The 23,841-nt window shown below is 37.8% G+C and overlaps 1 protein-coding gene across 12 annotated transcripts in view; it reads right to left on the minus strand.

Annotated features, from left to right (window-relative positions):
* The window catches only part of CSNK1G3 (casein kinase 1 gamma 3), a 79,720-nt gene extending 57,867 nt beyond the window's left edge, over positions 1-21,853 (minus strand). For 4 of the 12 annotated variants that reach the window (XR_002826044.1, XR_002826038.1, XM_023765054.1 and 1 more), the window contains exons 1-4: positions 21,717-21,851; positions 17,022-17,447; positions 3,779-3,819; positions 671-740 (exon numbers count right to left, since the gene is read on the minus strand). Coding sequence is in view for 8 of the 12 variants with exons in the window: in XM_023765054.1 (XP_023620822.1) it covers positions 671-740; positions 3,779-3,819; positions 17,022-17,199 (289 nt within the window). In the remaining 4 variants the exon portion in view is untranslated. Of the gene's footprint in view, positions 1-670; positions 741-3,778; positions 3,820-17,021; positions 17,448-21,716 lie in introns of those variants that run through there. The other 8 variants (XR_002832352.1, XM_023765084.1, XR_002826065.1 and 5 more) reach the window with 6 other exon arrangements.
* Between the last annotated feature and the right edge of the window lie 1,988 nt (positions 21,854-23,841).

Raw genomic sequence — 23,841 nt, forward strand, 5'->3', positions numbered from 1 at the left:
TCTCCCGCTTCCTCAGCAGCGCTAAGGATGTCCGACTGCAGCTTAGGCCTGCTCCCCGCTGGCAAGTGGACATCCCCCAAGGGCTGCTGGGCTGCCAGAGGGATGTCTGACTGCCAGCTTGGGCCCGATCCCCCAGGGAGCAGGCCTAAGCCAGCAGGTGGACATCCTCCGAGGTGTCCCAGACTGCAAGAGGGCATAGGCCGGGCTGAGGCACTCCCCCGAGTGCACAAATTTTTATGCACTGGGCCTCTAGTATATAATAAAAGCCTAATATGCAAATCAACCAAATGGCAGAACAATAGGTTGCTATGACACATACTGACCACCAGGGGGCAGACACTCGACACAGGAGCTGCCCCCAACCCACAGGCCCCAGGCCAGCCAAGTCAGGTGCCAGTCCGCGCCCCCCCCCCCATCACCCCGCTGGTCGCCCCACAGATTGGTCCTGATCCCCTGCCAGGCCTAGGGACCCTACCCATGCATGAATTTCATGTCTGGGGCCTTTAGTTTAAAATAAAGAAGGGAACGTTAAGACTACAGCAAGAAAATGTCTGGTAAGTAACTTCTTAAGAAGTGATTCACTTTAACTCAATTTAAGTAGTATTCTTTGAAACCAAAGAGTTATCATGACAATCCATTTCACTACAAATGTTAAAATATAAAATTTTACCTCCAGATCCTAACTGCTTGTAGAATCTATATTCCAAATGTAGCTGTGGTGCTCTGGATTTCATGGGTTCCTAATTAAAAAACAAACAACAAGTTATTAAAAGATCATTAGGCCCCAATTCCAAATGTTATTAATCTTGGTGGCAACTCTTAGATAATTAATATTTTAGTAGGCATCTTTGTCTCTCTAAGGTTAGATCAACTGTAGATGTATTTCAATGTAAAATAAATTAATGTCAAAACGTACATAAGATTACGTGGCTATTAGATCAATCACTAGGGAAATTTATGTTTGACTCTTTAACCCTGAAGAAAAGTATATACACCAAACATTCATGACTAGGGGAATGGTGACCCTTACTCTATTTCAGCGGTTCTCAACCTGTGGGTCACGACCCCTTTGGGGGTCAAACGACCCTTTCACAGGGGTTGCCTAAGACCATCAGAAAACACATATATAATTACATATTGTTTTTGTGATTAATCACTATGCTTTAATTATGTTCAATTTGTAACAATGAAATTGGGGGTCACCACAACATGAGGAACTGTATTAAAGGGTCACGGCATTAGGAAGGTAGAGAACCACTGCTCTATTTCTTTTGTTTCTAGGAATCCATCTTGAACTGTGTATTTCTTATGTAAAAGTTCTAGGTTAAAGTGAAATCACAGGAAATAGGAAAGAACAAATATGAAGATAAATTTTTGACAATAACAACAATGTATTTTTTAAATTTTTTACTTGGGATAAAGCTTAAATAAAACACACAGTTCATAAGCATTAGGTCCATGAGCTTTATTAACTTCATATACCCCAGCAACTAGCACCTCAAAAAATCTTTAGAACATTTTATCATCCTTCCCTCCAAGTAATCACTTTCTGACTTCTATCACCTTTGGGTTGGTTTTGTCTGTTATTGTATTAATATTAAAGATATTACACAGTATATGTTTTACATGTGTTTAGTAAACTAAATACCAAACTATGATGTGGTATTTGCAGATTTTTAATATTTCCTACAACTTTTGTGATATTATACTATGTTAATACAGTTTGGGTAATATTATTATATTTAAAATCTTTTTTTCTTGAAATATTAATGTTTATTGCATGTAACATTAAAATTGTTTTTCTTGAAATATTTTTTTAAAGAGATTTAAAAAAAATTTCTGTCCTGTCAATACATTTTTGAATTTGAAGTGAACATGTCTCCATACTATACTTCAACCTCAGAATACCAAACATAGCTACAAAAATATTCCCAGTTCCTCTAAAGAACACTGCATAACCAAAATTATTATATGTCATACTCTGATCACTATGCTTAAAAAGGTAAACAGAGAAAGAATGTAAAAGAAAAAAGTAAGAAAAATAATTAAGGGGATAGTAACATAGCAGGAAGATGCACCAAAAAATGACATATGTGTGTATATGTAAAGAAGGACAAAAGATGACATAATAAATGTTTACTAATGAATCAATGGTGTCAAGAGGGTAAAAAGGTCCCAAATCTGATATAACAGGACCTAACGGATACCACTTTATGACTAAAACGTCAGCCTAGTACAGTGGCTCCTGTTTTGACACAATGGTTTATTTCCCTTAGCATATCAGTTAAATATCATTCACAAGCTTCCTTAAGTGGACCTGCTCACTACAGGCTGCTGCATCAGTAACACAGCATATGGGTGTTACTACACTTCTATTCTTGTGCACCACCCCCACTCCCAACACCATACAATGTCTACACCCTAGACCACTGGAATAGAACATGGAAAAAGAATCCCAAAGAAACAAAAGTCGGCAATGCCCATTCAAACACTGTCCAGTCCCTGCATCCTGTATCTCCCCATTGTGATTCATACACACTAACTCCTGTACAGATTTCATGATCAGGAGGGAAGCTTGTCATTTTAACTTGGCATTTTTCTGAGGGAGGCGCCATAACGGGTCCCGTATTTATGGCTTTCTATGCAGATCGGCCTATAGAAAGTAAACATTATTTATACTGATTTGAGCATTCTGAACCTGTAATAGTAAAATACTTCATTATAAAATTAGAAATTAACTCTTCTTAAATATTGAGAGCTTGATTGATTGCATGAATTTATTAAATCTACCTCTGATTAACAGTGACGATGGTAAAGAGATGACCTAACCAGATTTTCCGACATAAAGCCAAGGACCAGACCTTAAAACCAAGGTGAACCCTTCCAGGTAAATGCCAGTCCAAACTCACAAGTCAGCCAGCCAGTCTTAGAAGCACCACACCCTACCATACATCTTATTTCCCAGTGAAAATAAACATTTGTTGCAATGAAACTTGGCCTATACTCACAAACATACTTTAAGTACAGTTTTCTAGCTCATCCCAAAAGATTTTCTATTTCCCCCCACTTACCTCTTCTCTAATCATCATCTTACATTACCTTAATACAGTGGTTATATTGGCAAGCACAAGATTGAGAATGGCAGGCAGACTGGAAAAACCCAGGCATGGAAACATGGCTGGCAAACCAGATAGAAAAGCTGTGCCAAAGAAAAGTTATGTCTTATAAAAACTCCCAGATCCCAACTCTTCCAAAAAAAAAAGAGATGCCTTACAGCTGTCAAACTGGGCACATTTAGGAATTCAGAACAGTTCCATGGGAGTTTGCTTTCCTTGCTGTTCTCCACCCACATCAAGAATTTCTGAATCCCCAAAAGTCAAGCAATAGCCAGCTTTACCATACATAAAATATCAATGGAAGAAGAGATTTTAAAACTACCTGGAAATACTTTCATAGATTATAATCCTAAATATTAAGAAAACTTTTGTTCAAATACTTGAATCAGAAAGAGAAATCTTGCTTTCTAATTTTGATCTAAATAAAATGTCAATATGCCAGCTTCCTTAAGTGAAAAATAGTGCCGAAATTCAAAAATTCAATTCTGTGATGTTACCAAAGTAGAGGGATTGAGTTTCCATGGCACAGAAAGATAGAGACATCCTATACATTGCCATATACTTAAACACTCAAGTTATAAATATGAAAATAAAAAAGTAACTAAAATATGTTAATCATTAAAGAAATAGGAATTAAGGAAAAATAAGACACATGAACTTACCAGTTTAATTGCCACATATTCATTTGTATATAAATTTTTCCCTTAAAAAAGAAGGAAAAAAATGTCAAATTCTACCAGTAATGAATTCTTAAAGCTATATTATATAAACCTGCATTCTGGGTGGGGGGAAAAAGCACAAATATATTTAGAGGAAGCACAGGTTTCTTCCAACTACTTAAGAAAAACCTCAATGATGAGGAAATACTACAACTCAATGACACATTTACTATTTCATCTGAATTCAGAGTAGAAAGTGATACTAATAAATACTTCAGCCCACTTACAAAAATGAAGAGAATCTTATTTTGTTGTAATATTGTACACAACTCAAAAGGTAATCAATAGTTAAACACATGCTAAACTAATTTTCAAAACCAGAACTCCTATATAAAAACAGGAATACAAAATCCCTCTCCTAATCATCACCTCATTTTAAATTCATTATTATCTAATGCAATCTTATTAGGGTTCATATGTAATACAAGTAAATAGAATACCTGGAGAAAAATCTGTAATATATTAAAAATAAAATAAAAAAGTATTATCCAATAATTAGCTCTAATAAATTAGCTAACTACTTTGAGTGAAAAAAGTTATTAGCACCTTACTGTACAACCAAATTAAATTCCAATATTTTAAGAGTTAGATATAAGGCACAAAACAAGAAAAAATATTTTTTATTTTTAAATTTATTTTTCAATTACAGTTGACATACAATATTGTATTTGTTTAAATTGTACAACATAGTGATTATACACTTACATACCTTAGGAAGTGATCCCTCCCTAAGTCTAGTACCCATCTGAGACCATTCATAGGTATTATATTATTAACTATATTCCCTATGCTGTACTTTTATCCCCATTAATTGGCAGTTACTATTTTTATAACTGTCAATTAATACTTCCTAATCCCTTCACCTTTTTTCACCCATCACCCAACTCCCTAATCTGGCAACCATCAATTTGTTCTCTGTATCTATGAGTTTGTTTCTGTTTTGTTTGTTTATTTTGTTTTTTCCCACATGTAACTGAAATCGTATGGTATTTGTCTTAATTTGACTTCTTTCACTTAGCATAATGCTTGGTCCATCCATGTTGTTGCAAATGGCAAAATTTCATTTTTTTTATGGCTGAGTAATAATTCATAGTATATATATGTTCCATATCTTCTTTATCCATTCTTCTATCAATGGACACTGAGGTTGTTTCCATATCTTGGCTATTGTAAATAATGCTGCAATGAACACAGGGGTGCATATATCTAAAATAATGTTTATTAGCCCAATATATGGAAGTTTCCAAAGTACTAAAAAATGGAAAAAAGTAAAAGGTCAGAAGATTTTTATACAGATTTGATTACATAAAATATTTTACATTTCTGAATGTTAAAAAAAAATCTACCATATACAAAGAACAGATAAGTAACAAGCCACAATAAAGATTTAATATTATTATTATGTAAAGAATTCAAATAAATTATAGTAATCTTTGCAATGGTGTACTGAAAATAATCTAAAAAGGCCCAATGGGTAAGCATCCGTAGCCCAAGTAAAATACTACGGAGAATTTTAAAAACAATAAGTACATGAAGACAATTTGATATATAAATTAATGTTTCTTTGCAAGTACAGTAAAAATAAGAAAAAGAATATGTGATTTCTGGATTTCTAGTATTTTTTTTTCAATAAGCATGTAGTATTAAATTTATGGCAAGAAAAATGTTATTTTTCTTATATTATTTTTAAAGGACAGTGCTGGTTTTTTTTACAACTGTTACAGTAAATAGCCCTGGTCACATTGGCTACAGAACACAGAACAAGCAAGCATCAACTTTCACACGTGATTTTCCAGCATTAACACACCTAACTTCTTTTTATAAAGCAGCTGACAAATGGCAGTAAACTTCTAAGCAAAATTTCAGTCTCAGATATATTGCTGCTATTGTACAGTGGTGTTTGTTCATACAAATAGTATAATACTTTTCTGAGTTTTTATACCTATTTTATAAAAATAAATCATAAAAAGCATTCATACTAATACTAAGTAATATGCCTCATAAACCCATTACAGTTTGCAAAGATGGAACTTAATAAGAATACCAAAAGTGGGAACATTAACCTGTATTCAGATACTTATTGAGCCCATAAGTATTTAAAACATATACTAGAAAACATGTTTTTAGTCAATTTGTTTAGCATTTATAAGCTGTGACTTCATATACATTTTCAAGAATATATTATGCATACAATTGTAGGCTTCCCCTAGTAAGTGTCCAGTGAATAATTTAATGGTACACTAACTTAATCTTGAGGAACTGATGTCTATTAAAGGAACAATTCTATTTTAAGTTCAAAGATGGAATTTGTATTTTCTCAGAACATTATAATCTTTTCATAACTATTTTATATAAAATATTTATTCACATATACATGAAAGGTAAATATTCATAGGAAATTAGATTAAATACAGATTCCATAGAACTTAACTTTACCAAATACTTCTAGAAGTAGTTTTTGTTGCATTTACATAGACAACTGTCTTTTATATCACAGCAAAAAGCACTAAATCCTAAAAACACCGTCTTTTCTAGAACATTAGAGATTTTGCTGAATTTTGAGGGTTATATTTATAAACATCAACAATAATTAAACAATACTACCAATGCATCTTTGTCACTAGCATAGACATAGGTCTCACATAGTTAGCTTTTAATCAGTATTTGTTATATACATTAACAAACAAATGATGCACAAACTGTGTGTTTGTGTGTACAGTATGAGTAAGAGAGAAGTGTGTACATGTAGAGGGAATACACTTAAGAGAAGGCTCCAAGTAGCAGATCGATTCCAGCTAACTGGTTTTAATCCAATTTTAGAAGATATTCCCAATAGAACTTTGTGCCATATTAAACTTGAAAAGCTGCTGTTACCAATTTTATGGTTTGTAAGTGGTAATTATAAAAAATTATGTTCTACAAAAACAATGTATATGTTTGTACCAGAAACTACTAGTTACCCACCAATATCCATGTGCCCTCTTCTATAATAGAATGCCCTCATTTTAAAATGGTTGTCCAGACACAGTACTGGAAGTATTAGCCATTGCGATTAGACAAGAAGAAGAAATAAAAGGCATCCTTGCCCTGACCGGTTTGGCTCAGTGGATAGAACGTCGGCCTGCGGACTGAAGTGTCCCAGGTTCAATTCCGGTCAAGGGCATGTACCTTGGTTGCGGACATATCCCCAGTCAGGGGTGTGCAGGAGGCAGCTGATCGATGTTTCTCTCTCATCGATGTTTCTAACTCTCTATCCCTCTCCCTTCCCCTCTGTAAAAAATCAATAAAATATATATTTTTTTAAAAAAGGCATCCAAATTGGAAAAGAAGAAGTAAAACTGTCCTTATTCGCAGATGACATGATATTGTACATAAAAAACCCTAAAGACTCCATAAAAAAACTATTAGACTTAATAAATGAATTCGGCAATGTAGCAGGATAAAAAATTAATGCCAAGAAATCTATGGCATTTCTATACAACAATAGTGAACTTACAGAAAGAGAGACTAAAAAAGCAATCGCACTTACCATCACACCAAAAAAATTAAGATACCTAGGAATAAACTTAACTAAAGAGGTAAAAGACCCCTACTCAGAAAACTACAGGACGTTGAAAAAAGAGATAGAGGAAGACATAAACAGATGGAAGAACATACCGTGTTCATGGATTGGTAGAATCAACATCATTAAAATGTCCATACTACCCAAAGCAATCTATAAATTCAACACACTTCCCATTAAAATACCAATGGCATATACTTTACAGATCTAGAACGAACTCTCCAAAAATTCATCAGGAATAAAAAAAAAAAAACCCCGAATAGCTGCAGCGATCCTGAGAAAGAACAAAGTAGGTGGGATCTCAATACCAGATATCAAGCTGTATTACAAAGCCACTGTTCTCAAAACTGCCTGGTACTGGCACAAGAACAGACATATAGATCAATGGAATAGAATAGAGAGCCCAGAAATCGGCCCGAACCGATATGCTCAATTAACATTTGACAAAGGAGGCAAGAACATACAATGGAGCTAAGATAGACTCTTTAATAAATGGTGTTGGGAAAATTGGACAGATACATCCAAGAAAATGAAATTAGACCACCAACTTACACCATACACAAAAATAAACTCAAAATGGATAAAGGACTTAAATGTACGATGGGAAACCATAAAAATTCTAAAAGAATCCAAAGGCAACAAAATCTCAGACATATGCCGAAGCAATTTCTTCACTGATACAGCTCCTAGGGCATTGGAAACTAAAGAGAAAATAAACAAATGGGACTACATCAAAATAAAAAGCTTCTGCACAGCAAAAGAAACCATCAACAAAACAACAAGAAAGCCCACTGCATGGGAGAACATATTTGCCAATGTTATCACCGATACGGGTTTAATCTCCAACATTTATAGGGAACTCATTCAACTTAACAAAAGGAAGATAAACAATCCAATCAAAAATGGGCAAAGGACCTAAATAGACACTTTTCAAAAGAGGACATTCAGAAAGCCAAGAGACATATGAAAACATGCTCAAAGTCACTAATCATCCGAGTGATACAAATCAAAACGACAATGAGGTACCATCTCACACCTGTCAGAATGGCTACCATCAACAAATCAACAAATGACAAGTGCTGGAGAAGATGCGGAGAAAAAGGAACCCTCCTTCACTGCTGGTGGGAATGCAGACTGGTGCAGCCACTATGGAAGACAGTATGGAGTTTCCTCAAAAAGTTAAAAATGGAACTCCCATTTGACCCAGTGATCCCACTTCTAGGAATATACCCCAAGAAAACAGAAACACCAATCAGAAAGGATATATGCACCCCTATGTTCATAGCAGCACAATTTACCATAGCGAAGATCTGGAAACAGCCTAAGTGCCCATCAGCAGATGAATGGATTAGAAAACTGTGGTATATCTACACAATGGAATACTATGCTGCTGTAAAAAAGAAGGAATTCTTACCATTTGCAACAGCATGGATGGAACTGGAGAGCATTATGCTAAGTGAAATAAGCCAGTCAATGAAAGAAAAATACCACATGATCTCACTCACTTATGGATAATTAAGACCATTATAAACTGATGAACAAAAATAGATACAGAGGCAGAGCAGCATCGAACAGACTGTCAAACTACAGCGGGAAGGCCGGGGAGGGTTGGGGGGGGGGGGGGCTGGTAAGAGATCAACCGAAGGACTTGTATACATGCATATAAGCATAACCAATGGACACAAGACACTGGGGGGTATGGGAGGCCAGGGGAAGATCAAGGGGAGAAAAAAAAGGAGACATATGTAATACTCTTTGTAATACTTTAAGCAATAAAACAAAATTTAAAAAAATAAAAAATAAAATGGTTGTCCAGCTAGAGACTACATTTTCAGCCTCTCTTTCACCTTTTGTGGCCAAGTGATAAAGTTCTGGATATGAGGTTTATCACTCCCCACTACCAAGAATAAATGTGTGCTCTCCTGGTCCTTTTTCTTCTTCGTGCTGGTTGGGAGGTGGCAACAACTGGAGAAATCACAATTCCACAGATACTGAAGCCGTATATTGAGGCAGAGGTACCCGGACAGTCCTGGGTGCTCTCCCTCTGGTTTGTGTTATGTGAAAGAAAAAGAAACTATTTTGCTTAACACCATTTTGCTATAGCATCATAGTCTATTCCTTATTATTACATTTTTTCAGATAAGTTTTATAATACACTTCAGTTAAGAGCAGTAGAAAAATCAATAAACATAAAAATGACGAACCTGAATGTTTATTTGATATATAATACTAGAGGACCAGTGCATGGATTCGTGCACTGGTGGGGTCCCTTGGCCTGGCCTGCGCCCTCTAGCAATCTGGGACCCCTCAGGGGATGTCAGAGGCCCAGTGCACAGATTCCGCCCGATCCCCGCAGGCCAGGCCAAGGGACCTCACTGGTGCAGGAATCCATGCACCGGGCCTCTAATACGCATATAAGATCTTTGGTTAATCTCTTCCCGCCCTCCCCTCTCCCCCCTTCCCTCTGAGATTCATTAGTCTGTTCCATGTTTCCATGCCTGTGCGTTCAGCAACTGCCCCGATGGTCAGTGCATGTCATAGCTAATGGTCAAACAGTCGAATGGTCGCTTAGGCTTTTATACATATACAGATATATAGATAGATGTGGATATAGATATAGATATATAGATAGATATAGATAGATAATTTTCAACAGTTCTTAAATATGAACAATACAATAAGTTATGAGCTATCTATATATATATATCTATATACATACAGATATATATATATATCTATATAGATATATATAAAAGCCTAAGTGACCGTCTGACCAGTAGCTATGACGCGCAGTGACCACCAGGGAGCAGACGCTCAACGCAGGAGCTGCCAAGCTGCAGTGACTTGGCAGCTGTAGTTCTCAGGTGACGCACCCGGAACCAGAGAGGAGGGAGCCCAATTCTGGGGTGCGTCACCCAAGAACCACTAGGGGATCCCTCAGGGAATGTCAATGAGCCAGTTTCAGCCCGATCACCGCAGTCCAAGCCGAGGGACCCCACCAGTGCACGAATCGGTGCACCAGGTCTCCAGTAGAGAAATAAGAGAAAAAACAAAAAAAAAAGAAGTTATGAAAACTCCAGTGGCATACTTAATTATGTCAAAAGTTATAATACAGACAGTCCTCCGGTTATGTCGGACTCGACGTATATCGTTTCATGGTTACGTCGCCATCTCCCATTTATTTATAAAAAAAAAAGTTCCATCATTTTGACGTATGTACATGTGCTTTATGTTTATTATTTATTTACTACAAGGTCAGGAATTGTTATCTTTCTTTTAAATTTTTTTACTGTTTCACTTCATTTCTGCTGTGTATGTGCTCCATGTGAGTGACGTAGGTGATTATGTAGGTGGGTTCCGACTTATGGCAAAAATCATGTTACATCGTGCCGGAGGAATGGATCTCCGACATAACCCGAGGACCTACTGTATCTTATTTTAGATATGGTAATTCATAAACCAATATATATAACGCCCATGTACTGTGTTCTTTTATGTGATGGTTAGTCAGGTGTAGCCACAAGAGAGGACAAAGAAGAGGCTCAGAAAATAAAGTTTATTATGCTCAAGGGTCCTAGTACATAAGGGTTATGGGAGGCATCATGTTTTGGTCAGGAGGAAAAAGACAGGAGCAGGGAGAGAGCTTAGGCCTTTCGTTTCCAAGGGAAAGGCAAGACAAGGCAGGGTAAACAGTTTAGAATTGGCTAATTTAAATAATCATGCCAAAAAATTCCGGTGGCATCTGGGCTATATAGGTGGTCTCCAGTTGTCTTGTACCTGGCCATGGAATGATTAAGAAAGAAGATTGCTTCCTGAAGTATTTAAGCCAAATAGAGAAGGTATGGCTCTGGACTGTTTAGTTTGCAGATCAAAGACTTGCTCCCAACTGAAAATTGACTAGCCCCAGGAAAAGCAATCTCTCCCCAGCCAGAAAGGTTTGGCAAGATGTCAAAACATCTTAAATCATATACAGAATGTATAAAACGAATGCAGAATATATAAAACACATACAAAAAATAACAAACATATGTCCAATACAACCCCATATTTTGGCTCTATATTTCGTCTCATTCAATGCCTGTTAAAAACACTTCTAAGGGTTTTAGTTGACTGCCTAAGAGAGAAATACATCTACACAGAATGCAAGCCTTACCACCAATACATATAAATAAAAAATAAAACCAAAATATATTAATTGATCATTTTACAATAAAAAATAGATTAAAATGACAGTAAAAACACCTAAAATTAATATTTAGAGTATTCTTTAAAATGTTTACCTGGTTTTATTTTAAAACTAGTAGCCCTGAGCACAAATCTGTACACCAGTAGCTCTCTGTGGGGCCTGGCCGCTCTGCGCCCGCTGCCCAGAGGCTCTTCACAGACCAGAGGCCCATCTGCAGCCGGGTGCAGAACGTTTGCGTCGTTGCCACGGCGACAAAGCAAGCATTCGGCCAGGCCGCTCACACTGCCCGCTCTCAGCGGCCACCCCTCTAGGACTGGGGGACTCCAGCAGGGCTGAGAGGACTGGGCGCTGCCATCTTGTGGCTATAGGCGCCACCATCTTTATGACAGAGTAACAGTTAATGTGCATATTACCCTTTTATTAGATAGGATGTCAAGGACAATTTTTTTATGTTCAACCTTTTTTTTTTAAAATAATTACCAAGAAGAGTAGTTTCAACAGTGAGTAATACTGTCTCTTCTTGGAGCACTTGGGGTTGTGCAAGTGCAACTCCTAGTTAGTGTCCAACAGTTTGAACACCAGGCAGTGTGTGGAACAGTCCTCACAAAAAAAAAAAAAAAAAAACACCTGTCCAGCCCCAAATGCTAATAGCACCTTTGTTGAAAGCCACTTACCTAAAATATGTATAACTTATACTATTTCTTACCCAATATTAATCACAAAAGTTTTAGTGCCAGTAATCAGATGTTTGAGATGTCTCTATTAAAGTGGTTTTTATTTTTTATTTATCTTTATTGTTGACTACAGGCCCAGTGCACAGATTTGTGCACCCATGGGGCCCCTCAGCCTGGCCTGCAGGGATCGGGCCAAAACCGGCTCTCCAACATCCCCTGAGTGGTCCCAGGTTGTGAGAGGGCAGTTCTCGGGTGATGCAACCTGGAATCGGGCTCCCTCCTCTCATGCCTGGTCAGCCCACTCATGCCTCTGCACTTCCTACCAGTCTCTATGTAGTCTCCACTTTATGTCCTTAGTTACAAGGGTTCTCTCCAGCTAGTCTTCCGTTGATTTTCCAGATGGTATTTCTATATTTTAATTCCAGTTTGGGAGAGTATCAGTGTAGCTTCCACTTAATCCACCACAATTATGGAAAAAACTAATGTGGTTTTTTAAAAAGCACTTTATAAACCAGCCCCTGCCAGTGCTTCTCATTGGTCAGAATGTCAGCCAGCTCACCAAAGGGTCGTGGGTTCAATTCCAATCAAGGGCATGTACCTAGCTTGCAGATTCGAATCCCCAAGACAACCAATCAATTTGTCTCTCTCGCATTGATATTTTTCTCTCTGTCTCTTTCCTCCCCCACACCCAAAGAAAAATCAATAGAAAAATATCCCCAGGTGAAGATTAACAAAACAAAACTAAACTGGCTTTTAACATTAGCATGTTATTCCAGGTATAGAAAGAATTATACTAAATAATAATTTTTTCTGTACCAAGAACTCATTTGGGGCCTTCAAAAATGGAATAAAATGTTCCTTTATTAGATAGTTGTTCAAGGGTCAACTGTATATTATAAATATACACAAAACACAGGTACATATAAAGATATAGATAATATATTTAAATAAACATATACAAATTTTCAATAAACATCCAGAGGAAGAATAGATACAGATAAAAAAATAGATAAGTAGATAATAGATGAATGGATAGATGGATGGATTAATAAATCATCTTATTTCTCTGCCTGCTTATAGACTGCAAAAGAAAGGGGTATTTAACAACTTTTTCATTTTATAGCATATATAGATTCAGTATATGGTACATATAATTTCTCATATTGCCCTGGTTAAAATGGTTCACTAGATATTTTTTGTGTATATGTATACACACACACATATACATACACATATATACATACTACAGATATGTATATACATGTAGTTATTTAGAAATGAACTCTATGAAACCAGTTTTGAATAAAAATGGCCAAAGTGCTATAGTATTATAGTCATATACACAATAGATATAATATAAATATATATAACAACATACATCTGTATAGCTAATTTATATAAGTTTAAATATACATATAACATGCCATAATTTTAATTTTTAAAAAGAACAAATATCTTGAAATCGCCTTTTAAAGGAGCAGAATCACTGCTTTCCTAAAATATGCAAGCAAAATGCTGGTCCCTTCATATTGTCATCTAAATTTAATCTTCACAATAACCTAGAAAGTGGAAATGATCCCATTTTAAAGTTAAGGAATTTGATGCCCCAAATGGTTAAATGACTTCTGTGTTCCATAATGGCAAGGACAATTTTTATATTTTTCCAGTGTATTATCAGTGCCTTATCATGTCTCATACATGATAAACATGCAATGAATTTTGAATGGATGGATGACGATGCTCAAAGGTAGACAAGTAAATAAACTTATTTTTCCAAGTCCAAAGTCAGAAACAGTTTAAGAACTTCAAAATATCTAATTCAATATCCTTTTAAAAAAAGTCAAACATGCACCCTTTAAAACATTTGAGTACCTACTAAAATGCAAGAGTCCACCAGTCACATCATAATATACCTATGTACAAAGTATGTCATTACCTTTTACTAGCTTGCCTAATTTAAGATTTAAAGTACATTAACAACAAAACACACTAATAAAATGAAAAAGTAAGTACGAATTAGGGTATTTTACAAGATGAAAAGGAAAAGTAGTTGAGGAACACACAACTGAACTTATTTCTAACAAGTAGTGTTGGATCTAAAAAAATTTATGAACAAGTTTTTGTTATTGTTGTTGTTTTTCCTAAAATTTCCACTATTTGTGGTCCATTGACCAGAGCCCTCAAGGAACCTCAATACTGACTCCCATATAACCATGTTGCCCTCCTCCTTGTTTCTCTTGTTTAGTAAACACAGCCACATCTCCAATATGAGTTAAAAACCTAGATTTTGGTCCTGAGTTTGTCCTGAAATTGCTGTGTTACATCTGGCAGGTAAACTTCCCTGACTTTCAATTTCCTTAAATGTACATAGGAAATTTAAATGTACCAATGTTTCTCAAACATGCCTGATTATAAGAATACTAGAGGCCCAGAGCACAAAAATTTGTGCATTCAGGGGGGTCCCTCAGTCCAGCCTGTGCCCTCTGGCAGTCTGGGACCCTTTGGGGGATGTCCACCTGCTGGCTTAGGCCCGCTCCCTGAGGGTTTGGGTCTAAGCTGGCAGCCAGACATCGCTCTGGCAGCTCAGGAGCCCTCGGGGGATGTCCACTTGCCAGCGGGGAGCAGGCCTAAGCTGCAGTTGGACATCCTTAGCACTGCTGAGGAGGCGGGAGAGGCTCAGCCACCACCACAGTGCTGACAGCCATCAGCCTGGCTTGTGGCTGAGCAGAGATCCCCCTATGGGAGCGCACTGTCCACCAGGGGGCAGCTCCTGCATTGAGCATCTGCCCCATAGTGGTCAGTGTGTGTCATAGTGACCAGTCATTCCCAGTCATTATGCTTTTAGGGTCAATTTGCATATTACCCTTTTATTATATAGGACTAGAGGCCCAGTGCACAAAAATTTGTGCACTCGGGAGGGTCCCTCAGCCTGGCCTGTGCCCTCTCGCAGTCTGGGACCCCTTGGGGAATGACCACCTGCTGGCTTAGGCCCGCTCCCCGGGAGACTGGGCCTAAGCTGGCAATCAGACATCCCTCTGGCAGCCCGGGAGCCCTCAGGGGATGTCCACTTGCCAGCGGGGAGTAGGCCTAAGCTGTAGTCGGACATCCTTAGCGCTGCTGAGGAGGCGGGAAAGGCTCCCACCACAAACCGCTGTGCAGGCAGCCGTCAGCCTGGCTTGTGGCTGAGCAGAGCTCCGCCTGTGGGAGCCCACTGACCACCAGGGGGCAGCTCCTGCATTGAGCGTCTGCCCCCTGGTGGTCAGTGTGTGTCATAGTGACCAGTCATTTCCAGTCGTTCTGCTGTTAGGGTCAATTTGCATATTACCCTTTTACTATATAGGATAGAGGCCTGGTGCATGGGTGGGGACCGGCTGGTTTGCCCTGAAGGGTATCCCGGATCAGGGTCGGGGTCCTGCTGGGGTGCCTGGCCAGCCTGGGTGAGGGGCTGATGGCGGTTTCCAGGCTGGCCACAGCCCCTTCAGGGTGGAGGGTCCTGCTGGGGTCCCTGGCCAATCTGGGTGAGGGGCTGATGGCTGTTTGTAGGCTGGCCAAGCCTCCCAGCCACCCAAGCTCCCAGTGGAGGCTGGCTGGAAGCAGGTATCTGGGATTTATTTAGCTTCTATACTTGAAACTTTGTTGCCTTTTTCGGAGGCCACAGCCAGCCAGAGCAGGTGGAAGCTTGGCTTCCTCAACGCTGGGGCAACCAAGCCTCTTGCTTGCTCCAGCTCCGTGACTGCCGGCCGCCATCTTGGTTGGGTTAATTTGTATATAGTCACTCTGATTGGCTAGTGGGTGTGGCTTGGGCGTAGCAAAGTTACAGTCAATTAGCATCTTTGTCTTTTATTAGTGTAGATAGAGGCCTGGTGCACGGGTGGGGGCTGGCTGTTTTTCCCTGAAGGATGTCCCGGATCAGGGTGGGGGTCCCGCTGGGGTGCCTGGCCAGCCTGGGTGAGGGGCTGAGGGCCGTTTTCAGGCTGGCCAAGCCCCTTCAGGGTGGGGGCCCTACTGGGGTACCTGGCCAGCCTGGGTGAGGGGATGATGGCTGGAAGCAGCTATCTGGGGTTTATTCATTGTCTATAATTGAAACTTTGTAGCCTTGAGCGGAGCTCAGGACCAGCCAGGGCAGGCAGGAAGCTTGGCTTCCTCCATTGCCGGGGCAACAACCCAAGCCTCCTGCTCGCTCCAGCGCCGTGGCCGCTGCCATCTTTGTGATGGAGTGAGGGAGTGACGGTTAATTTGCATATTACTCTTTTATTAGATAGGATACTGCAGATAGTATTTTGTGTCCCCCACCCTGAACCTCACCCTGAATATACTTGGGGGAGTGAAAGTGAATAAACTGCCATGTAAATTTTACTGATTTTTATAGTCTCAATATATTACCTTGACTTTAAGCCATACATATCCTCCCAAAGTGATCAGTTACTAAATGTTTTCAAATCTGAATAAGTAGCCTAAGTATCATTCCTAAGGAATACACTGAAATGGCTTTCCTGGCACCTATTTCAGCCTGCTGGGACTTTATCATTTACTTCCTTTTCTTCTCATATGCTGAGTGGCAAATCTTAAGTAAATAAATATTCATACATTAGGGAATTCCTTACAAATAAATATTCAAGTACGTAAAAAATTTACAATATTCATATTCTTTAAAATTATTGCAATAAATTAAACAATTAAATAACTAAATCATTTTCATTAGAAAGTGTCTTTCATTTTTTAAAAAATGCTTCCAACATAAAGGAATAAACTAAAGAGTCTTACCTAATCGTAATTCTCCAAAATTGCCACATCCAATTTTTTTTCCAACTCTAAAGTTAGGTCCAACCATTAAAACTCCAGAGGAGGAAGACCCAGGTCCTCGAGTATTGTGTCCCGACCGACCACTAGGTCGTGCCATTCTATCATCTGATTTGTCCTTGTCTTTCTTTTTATTATCCATATCAAGTTTGCGGTACTCCACTTTGAATTCTTTAATCAAGACAAGCACACTGAAGTAGGGTATTGTGAGAATAGGTACATCACTAGGTAACTGTACCAGGCAGGTAATGTTAACATTCAAATTGTAGTAGGTAGTCAATTAACTGGTGCGTGTTCATCCCATTCGTAAGATGTTTCTCAGTTGTCTTTTCAGCAAAACATGTCTTCAAAATTTTCTTTTCAATGATGTGCACTGATCTTGATAGAGAACTAAAATAATTAGAAAAGAAAATTAGTCAACTTATAGAATTAAAAAATATATGTTTGGGAAGTTAACACAAGTTCAGGCAATGGATTATTGCTATTTACTGATGCCCACTATAAACCAAACCACAGTTGACTCTTAAATTAACCATTATTCTTTATTTCTATAAAGGATATACAGAGAGTTCACAAAAACAAAACAAAGAAATTAGGGTTTCAGTTACTTCTTAAAATTAAAAAGTAACAAAAATGTATTGAGTATTTAATAAGCCAATATACATTCACTAACCTAGACTTTCCAACTTAAAATCACTTCAATTAAAAAAAAAAACACTATAAAAATTCCAATAAGTTACTATAAGATTTTCAATTTAAAAGCAGAAAAAGAGAATACTTTGCAAATTGGTGAAAGGTCTTAATAAAAATATCTTTCACATGCTCAGACACTTAATTTCCAAAGTCTTCATCAAATACACATTCTCATTTGATCTTCATTTATCCAAATATTTATTACCCACCAGGTGTACAAGGAAATGGTATTCAGAATTGATAATACAAAGATCACTCTTGCTACCTATCAAGAAAAAGAATTAATTCTTATGTAACATCTGCACTAGGCCTTAAAAAAATAAGTATAATTTGGCAAGGTTAAGAATTGTTGGCAGTCATCAACCTAATGAGGTAGAGAAGGAAGGTTTTTAATTTTTTAATATACTGATGAAAACACTAAAGCTCAAAGAAAAATTTCAAAGCTTTTGGGGACTTCTGCCCTATTCATGTTCTCTAGGAATTTCACCCATCAACCATATCTCGATTCTGCAGTAAATCTGCAAGCTTAAATGTGCCTATTTTTGCTTGAACAATTTGATTCCTATTATTTGCAATTAAAGACACTTCGACTTCAATAGATACTCACTAATATAGAAACTAGGATCAATAGCAAGGCCTTTTTATTCCTATTTATTCCTATTTTGTTATATAATGCAATTATAACAAGGGTTTAAACAAAAAATATTTTCTGATTTTTAGCAACCCCCACCCAAATATGCAATTAGTTCTAACATCCAATCTATTTATTAAAAAAAAAAAATTTATTATATTTACCATACTCTATTTTGCAGGTGAAACTGTAAGCATCTGTTTGGTATATATAAAACAGAATTGAGTTTTACATATACATACTGTTTATTTTGTTTTCTGCTATAATGGAGTAACTGGATACTGAACTTCCCTTCCTGCTATAACTATAAAACTGGACAAAAACACATGAAGCACTTGCTTTCAAGCATTGGATACTAGGCAGGGAAGACTGGTCTTTGAAAAAAGAGAAACAGGAAAGGTGGGTCTCACCTTCGCCCAAGCTCTGTCTAAGGCAGTGGTTCTCAACCTTCCTAATACCATGACCCTTTAATACAGTTCCTCATGTTGTGGTGACCCCCAATTTCATTGTTACAAATTGAACATAATTAAAGCATAGTGATTAATCACAAAAACAATATGTAATTATATATGTGTTTTCCGATGGTCTTAGGCGACCCCTGTGAAAGGGTCGTTTGACCCCCAAAGGGGTCACGACCCACAGGTTGAGAACCGCTGGTCTAAGGACAATTATCTGATTACAGCCCAGGCAGGTGAAGCTCAGGCAGCAAACAGTGATCACAGATCAGTGTTTGGGGATGGTGAAATAAGTGGAATTTGTAGGACATGATGCTGAAGATGAGGCAGTTGTGCAGTTTCGGGGCTAGGGAATGGTAAGGCAGACGGCTAGGCTACATATGTGAGGGGCAATATTCTGAAATACCTAGCAGGCAATGGCTACTAAAGGGACAAATGAATAACAGAGACACTAACGGCTGCACAGTGCTGGAAGACCTTAAAGTTCCTGTCTAGTCATGGAGGAACCTCATTAATATCCCAGGAATTCAGATGAGACACCACAAAGACCAGGTCTTAAGAGTAAAGACCATAACCCAGAGGAGTGATTTTCACCCTTTTTATCTCATGGCACACATAAACTTAATTACTAAAATTCTGCGGCACACCAAAAAATATGTTTTTTGCCGATCTGACAAAAAAAAAGTGTAATTTTGATTTTCATTCACACCAGATGGCTATTGTTGTGTTGGCTATTGTCATTTTTTTATTTGACAATCTAAGGGAAAAGAGGTCAGTGCCCCTGACTAAACAGTCAAGTATTAAATGTTTTAAAAATTCTTGTGCACACTGGCTGAAAATTGCTGACCTAGAGAAAGAACTACTATAGACTATTCCAACTGAGGCCTAAAAGCAAGCCTAGACAAGATTAAGAATAGCTCCAATTAAATTAACTGCATTCAGAACATAATTCAACATACTTTTTTAAAATGTTATTTTCCTTTTTATTGAACTTAATGTAGTTCTATTAGTTAACAAAATTATATAGGTTTCTGGTACACAATTCCACAACACATCATCTGTACACTGTATTGTGTGTTCACCACCCCAAGTCAAGTCTCCTTCCATCTCATTCATCCCCTTCTATACACTCCTCTTCCTCCACCTCCCTCTATTTCCTTCCACCCCCTTCTTCTGCCCCCAGCAATCACCACACTGTTATTTGTGACCAAGAGCTTTTCCTTTTTTTCCTTTTTTTCTGAATTCCTCCACCCCACAACCCAACCCCACAACCCACCCCACCCCTCAGATTTGTCAGCCTGCTATCTGTGAGTCTGTCTTTATTTTGCTTGTTAGTTCATTTTGTGCATCAGAATCAGAACATATTTCAACATACTTGAAAAGACAAAAAATCAAGACTCTAAACCATGTTGAATTCATAATGTCCACATACAGTTAAAAAGTACCAGACATGCAAATAAGCAGTGAGTAGTACCCACAACTGGGAAACAAAGAAAACAGATTCCAAGATGACTCTGATATTAAAATTAGAAACAGGATTTTAAAACTATTAGACAGTTGTTAAAGTCCTATTAAATTGAAAAAATGGAATGGGGCAGAACTCATTAGGATATCATCTATGAGTGAAGAAGAATAATCAAAGTATATACAGTTGTCCCTTGAACAACATGAGTGGTTGGGGGTGCCAAATATCTCTGAATAACTACAGTCAGCCCTCCACCTGTGCAGAGAAATTGAACTACAAGGGTCAATTGAAAAAAAATCCACCTGCATTATTCAAGGGGTCAACTGTACTAGTTAGTGAGAAATGAAGCTGTTTCCTACTTCACTCCATCTAGTTCACCACATTCAGGAAACTGTCCATAAACTTTAATAAAAGATTTTTCGTTTTTTAAATATTTTTAACAAATTATATTTTTATTAAAATATTTTCTTAAGAATCTCAAATAATGCTAATACTTTCCTTATAATAGTACCTTCAAATAATATTAGAATTGCCTAGACCTGGAGAGCATTATGCTGAGCAAAATAAGCCAGTCAGAGAGAGATAAGTATCACATGATCTCACTCAAATGTGGGATCTAATGAAAAAAATAAACTAATTATCAAAAATAGACCCAGTGTCACAGAAGCATGAAAAGACTGTTGAACCTCAGAGGGAAGGCAGGGTAAGGTGGGTGGGAAGAGATCAACTAATGAACTTGTATGCATATATGCATAACCCATGGACACAGACAATGGGGTGGTGAGGGCCTGGGGGAGGGGAGAGCAGGCTGGAAGAGATTAATAGAGGAAAAAGGAGGACCTATGTAATACTTTCAACAATAAAGATTTTTTTAAAAAACACACAGAATTGCCTTCAAGTTTGTCTACAGCCATGGTCAGCAAACTCCAGCCAAACTTCAGGCTAAATCCAGCCTGTTGCCTATTTTGTACAAGCTGCAAACTAAAAATGGTCTTTACATTTTTATATGGCTGGGGAAATAAAAGGATTATAACATTTTGCGACACATGAAAATTATATAAAATTCAAAATTTTAGTGTTCATAGATAAATTTTTATGAAAATGAATCCACGCTAATTTGTTTATGTATTGTAATGGCTGCATTATGCTGTAAGAGAACAGTTGAGTAGTTGCAAGAGATCCTATGTGGCACTTATCATTTCACACTGCTGCCCAGCATACCACAAACTGCAGTGACTATCATGCGTTTAAACGGAGTGATTATGTATTTCAAATTAGATGGCAAAGTGTTGTGTTTATTATATAATGACACTACACTAAAAAATACAATATACTTGGACTCAAAAGTATTAGTATTCTATTGTTGCATAACAAATTATCAAAAACTCAGCAGCAATACACATTTATTAGCTCACAGTTTCCATGGATCAGAAGTCTGGATATGGCTCAGCTGAGTCATTTGCTTGAGTTTTCACAGGCTTCATTCATGGTATCAGCTAGGCTAGGCTGCTTTCTCATCTGGGGACTGAAGTTGGAAAGAATCCTCTTGCATGTTCCTTCAGATTGTGGGCAGAATTCATAACCTTGCAGTGTAAGACTGAGGGGCTCAGCTTTTTGCTAGCTCTCCAGATGGAAGCCACCCCTCAGGTCCTACAGGGTACCTACAGTTCCTTGCCACAAGGGTTTCTCTGACATGGACACTTACTTCTTCAAGCCCCCAAGAAGAAACTCTGGCTCCAACCTTCTAAGAGTAACTCTTATATAAGGTAACATAACCTTCCCTCATACCTAAGTCCCAATCTTTGAACCCTTCTCCCAGATCTTGGGATCTTCGGTATCCAGACCTCTTTAATGCTGCCTGTCTAATACTAGAAAGAGCACAGGATTAGAAAAAAAAAGGAGTCTTGGAATCCCAAATAGTTATAAAACTTTAGACAAGGTTTAATCTGTCTAATCTTATTTTAGTGGTTGTAAAACAGGAGGATTAGACCAGGAGATTTCTAAAGATATTCTTATATTATGCACAGTATTATAATTACTTATAGTATCTAATGACAAGGGCTCTTATTTTATGTAACTGTGATCTGTGAACCTAGCACACTGTTGGGCACTTAGGTCAGTCAACAGCTATTGTAGATTCATAAATGAGTTATTTCCATCTCTAAACATTTCTAGGCTTCAGCTGCATGATTTCTATCTAAAACCCTCCCAGTTACATATCATCAGACCCCATAACAGGCTCTTCATTCACCTGAAGCACATCACCAAACTCCACATATGCCAACCAAAGTGCTACAAGCGTTCCTAAGTCACTTTCTGGATGAGATGGCACTCCCTTGCCTGAATTATTCTTCTAATGCTGTCTGTATTTCTGCCTTCTGTATTGATTCATCCTAATGCCAAAGAAAACCCAGTTCTAAAAACTAGATATTCTTTTAGCTATAGCTGAAACCAGTAACCTCAGAGTCACAAATCCAAATGCAAAGCAGATAATATAAATGAATGAAACAAGCAAAGTGTAAGACAATAAGGAATATTGGACCCTAGCCGGTTTTGCTCAGTGGATAGAGCTACGGCCTGCAGAACGAAGGGTCCCAGGTTCTATTCTGGTCAAGGGCACATGCCCAGGTTGTGGGCTCTATCCCCAAAGGGGGGGGGGGGGCGTACAGGAGGCAGCCAATCAATGATTCTCTCACATCATTGATGTTTCTATCACTCCCTCTCCCTTCCTCTCTAAAATCATTAAAAATATATTTTTAAAAATAAAAAGGAATATTGGGAGCTATGGCAAGCTGGAAAGCAATTACCCCATTTTAAAAGGGGCAGACACTACTCAGCCGTAAACAACTGTTACCATTCAAGAATACTAGATATTCTAATTTTTCAATAAAATCCAGTAACCTAGATTTTTTATTTAAATTCTCTTCAGTTGCCCTTTGCTGAGCACTTACTCTGCTAAGTACTTAAACAGATTAGCTCATCAATTCTCACAATCATAAGATACTATTACAATCCCTAATTTTACCAATAAAAACCCTAAAATTTAGAGAAATTACACTACTTGACCAGCATCATAAAATTAGGAAGTGCTGTAAAAAGAATATAACTACAAAGAATCGTATTCCTGAGGTCATATTCTTATCCACTTTACCTCTATTATTTTTCTTGCTAATTCTGTGACCTCCCAAAGTCTGGTCTGTGCTTGTCTATCTAGATCTGCAGTGTAGGTTATCTCGCCCTTGCCAGCCTATACTGTAAGTATATACAACACCTCAATGATGCCAGTCTATACTATAAGTGTATACAACACCTCAATGCTGCCTAATTTGAACCAACCTGAGGGTGGAGTGGGGGGACCCACCAGTCAATAACCCCCATTCATGTACACAGGTTTCAAGACATGTATGGACAGAAAGACTAGACACAGCAAAAAAAAAAGACAAATCATTAATCTACAAAATTGCAAGGTGTTCTTACTATGATATACTCTTCTGTAGCAATATTCGATATTTATCAGTAACTTGGTATATCTATTATCAA

The sequence above is a fragment of the Myotis lucifugus genome, unplaced genomic scaffold (genome assembly GCF_000147115.1).
Source record: "Myotis lucifugus unplaced genomic scaffold, Myoluc2.0 scaffold_0, whole genome shotgun sequence".
Lineage (NCBI taxonomy): Eukaryota > Metazoa > Chordata > Mammalia > Chiroptera > Vespertilionidae > Myotis > Myotis lucifugus.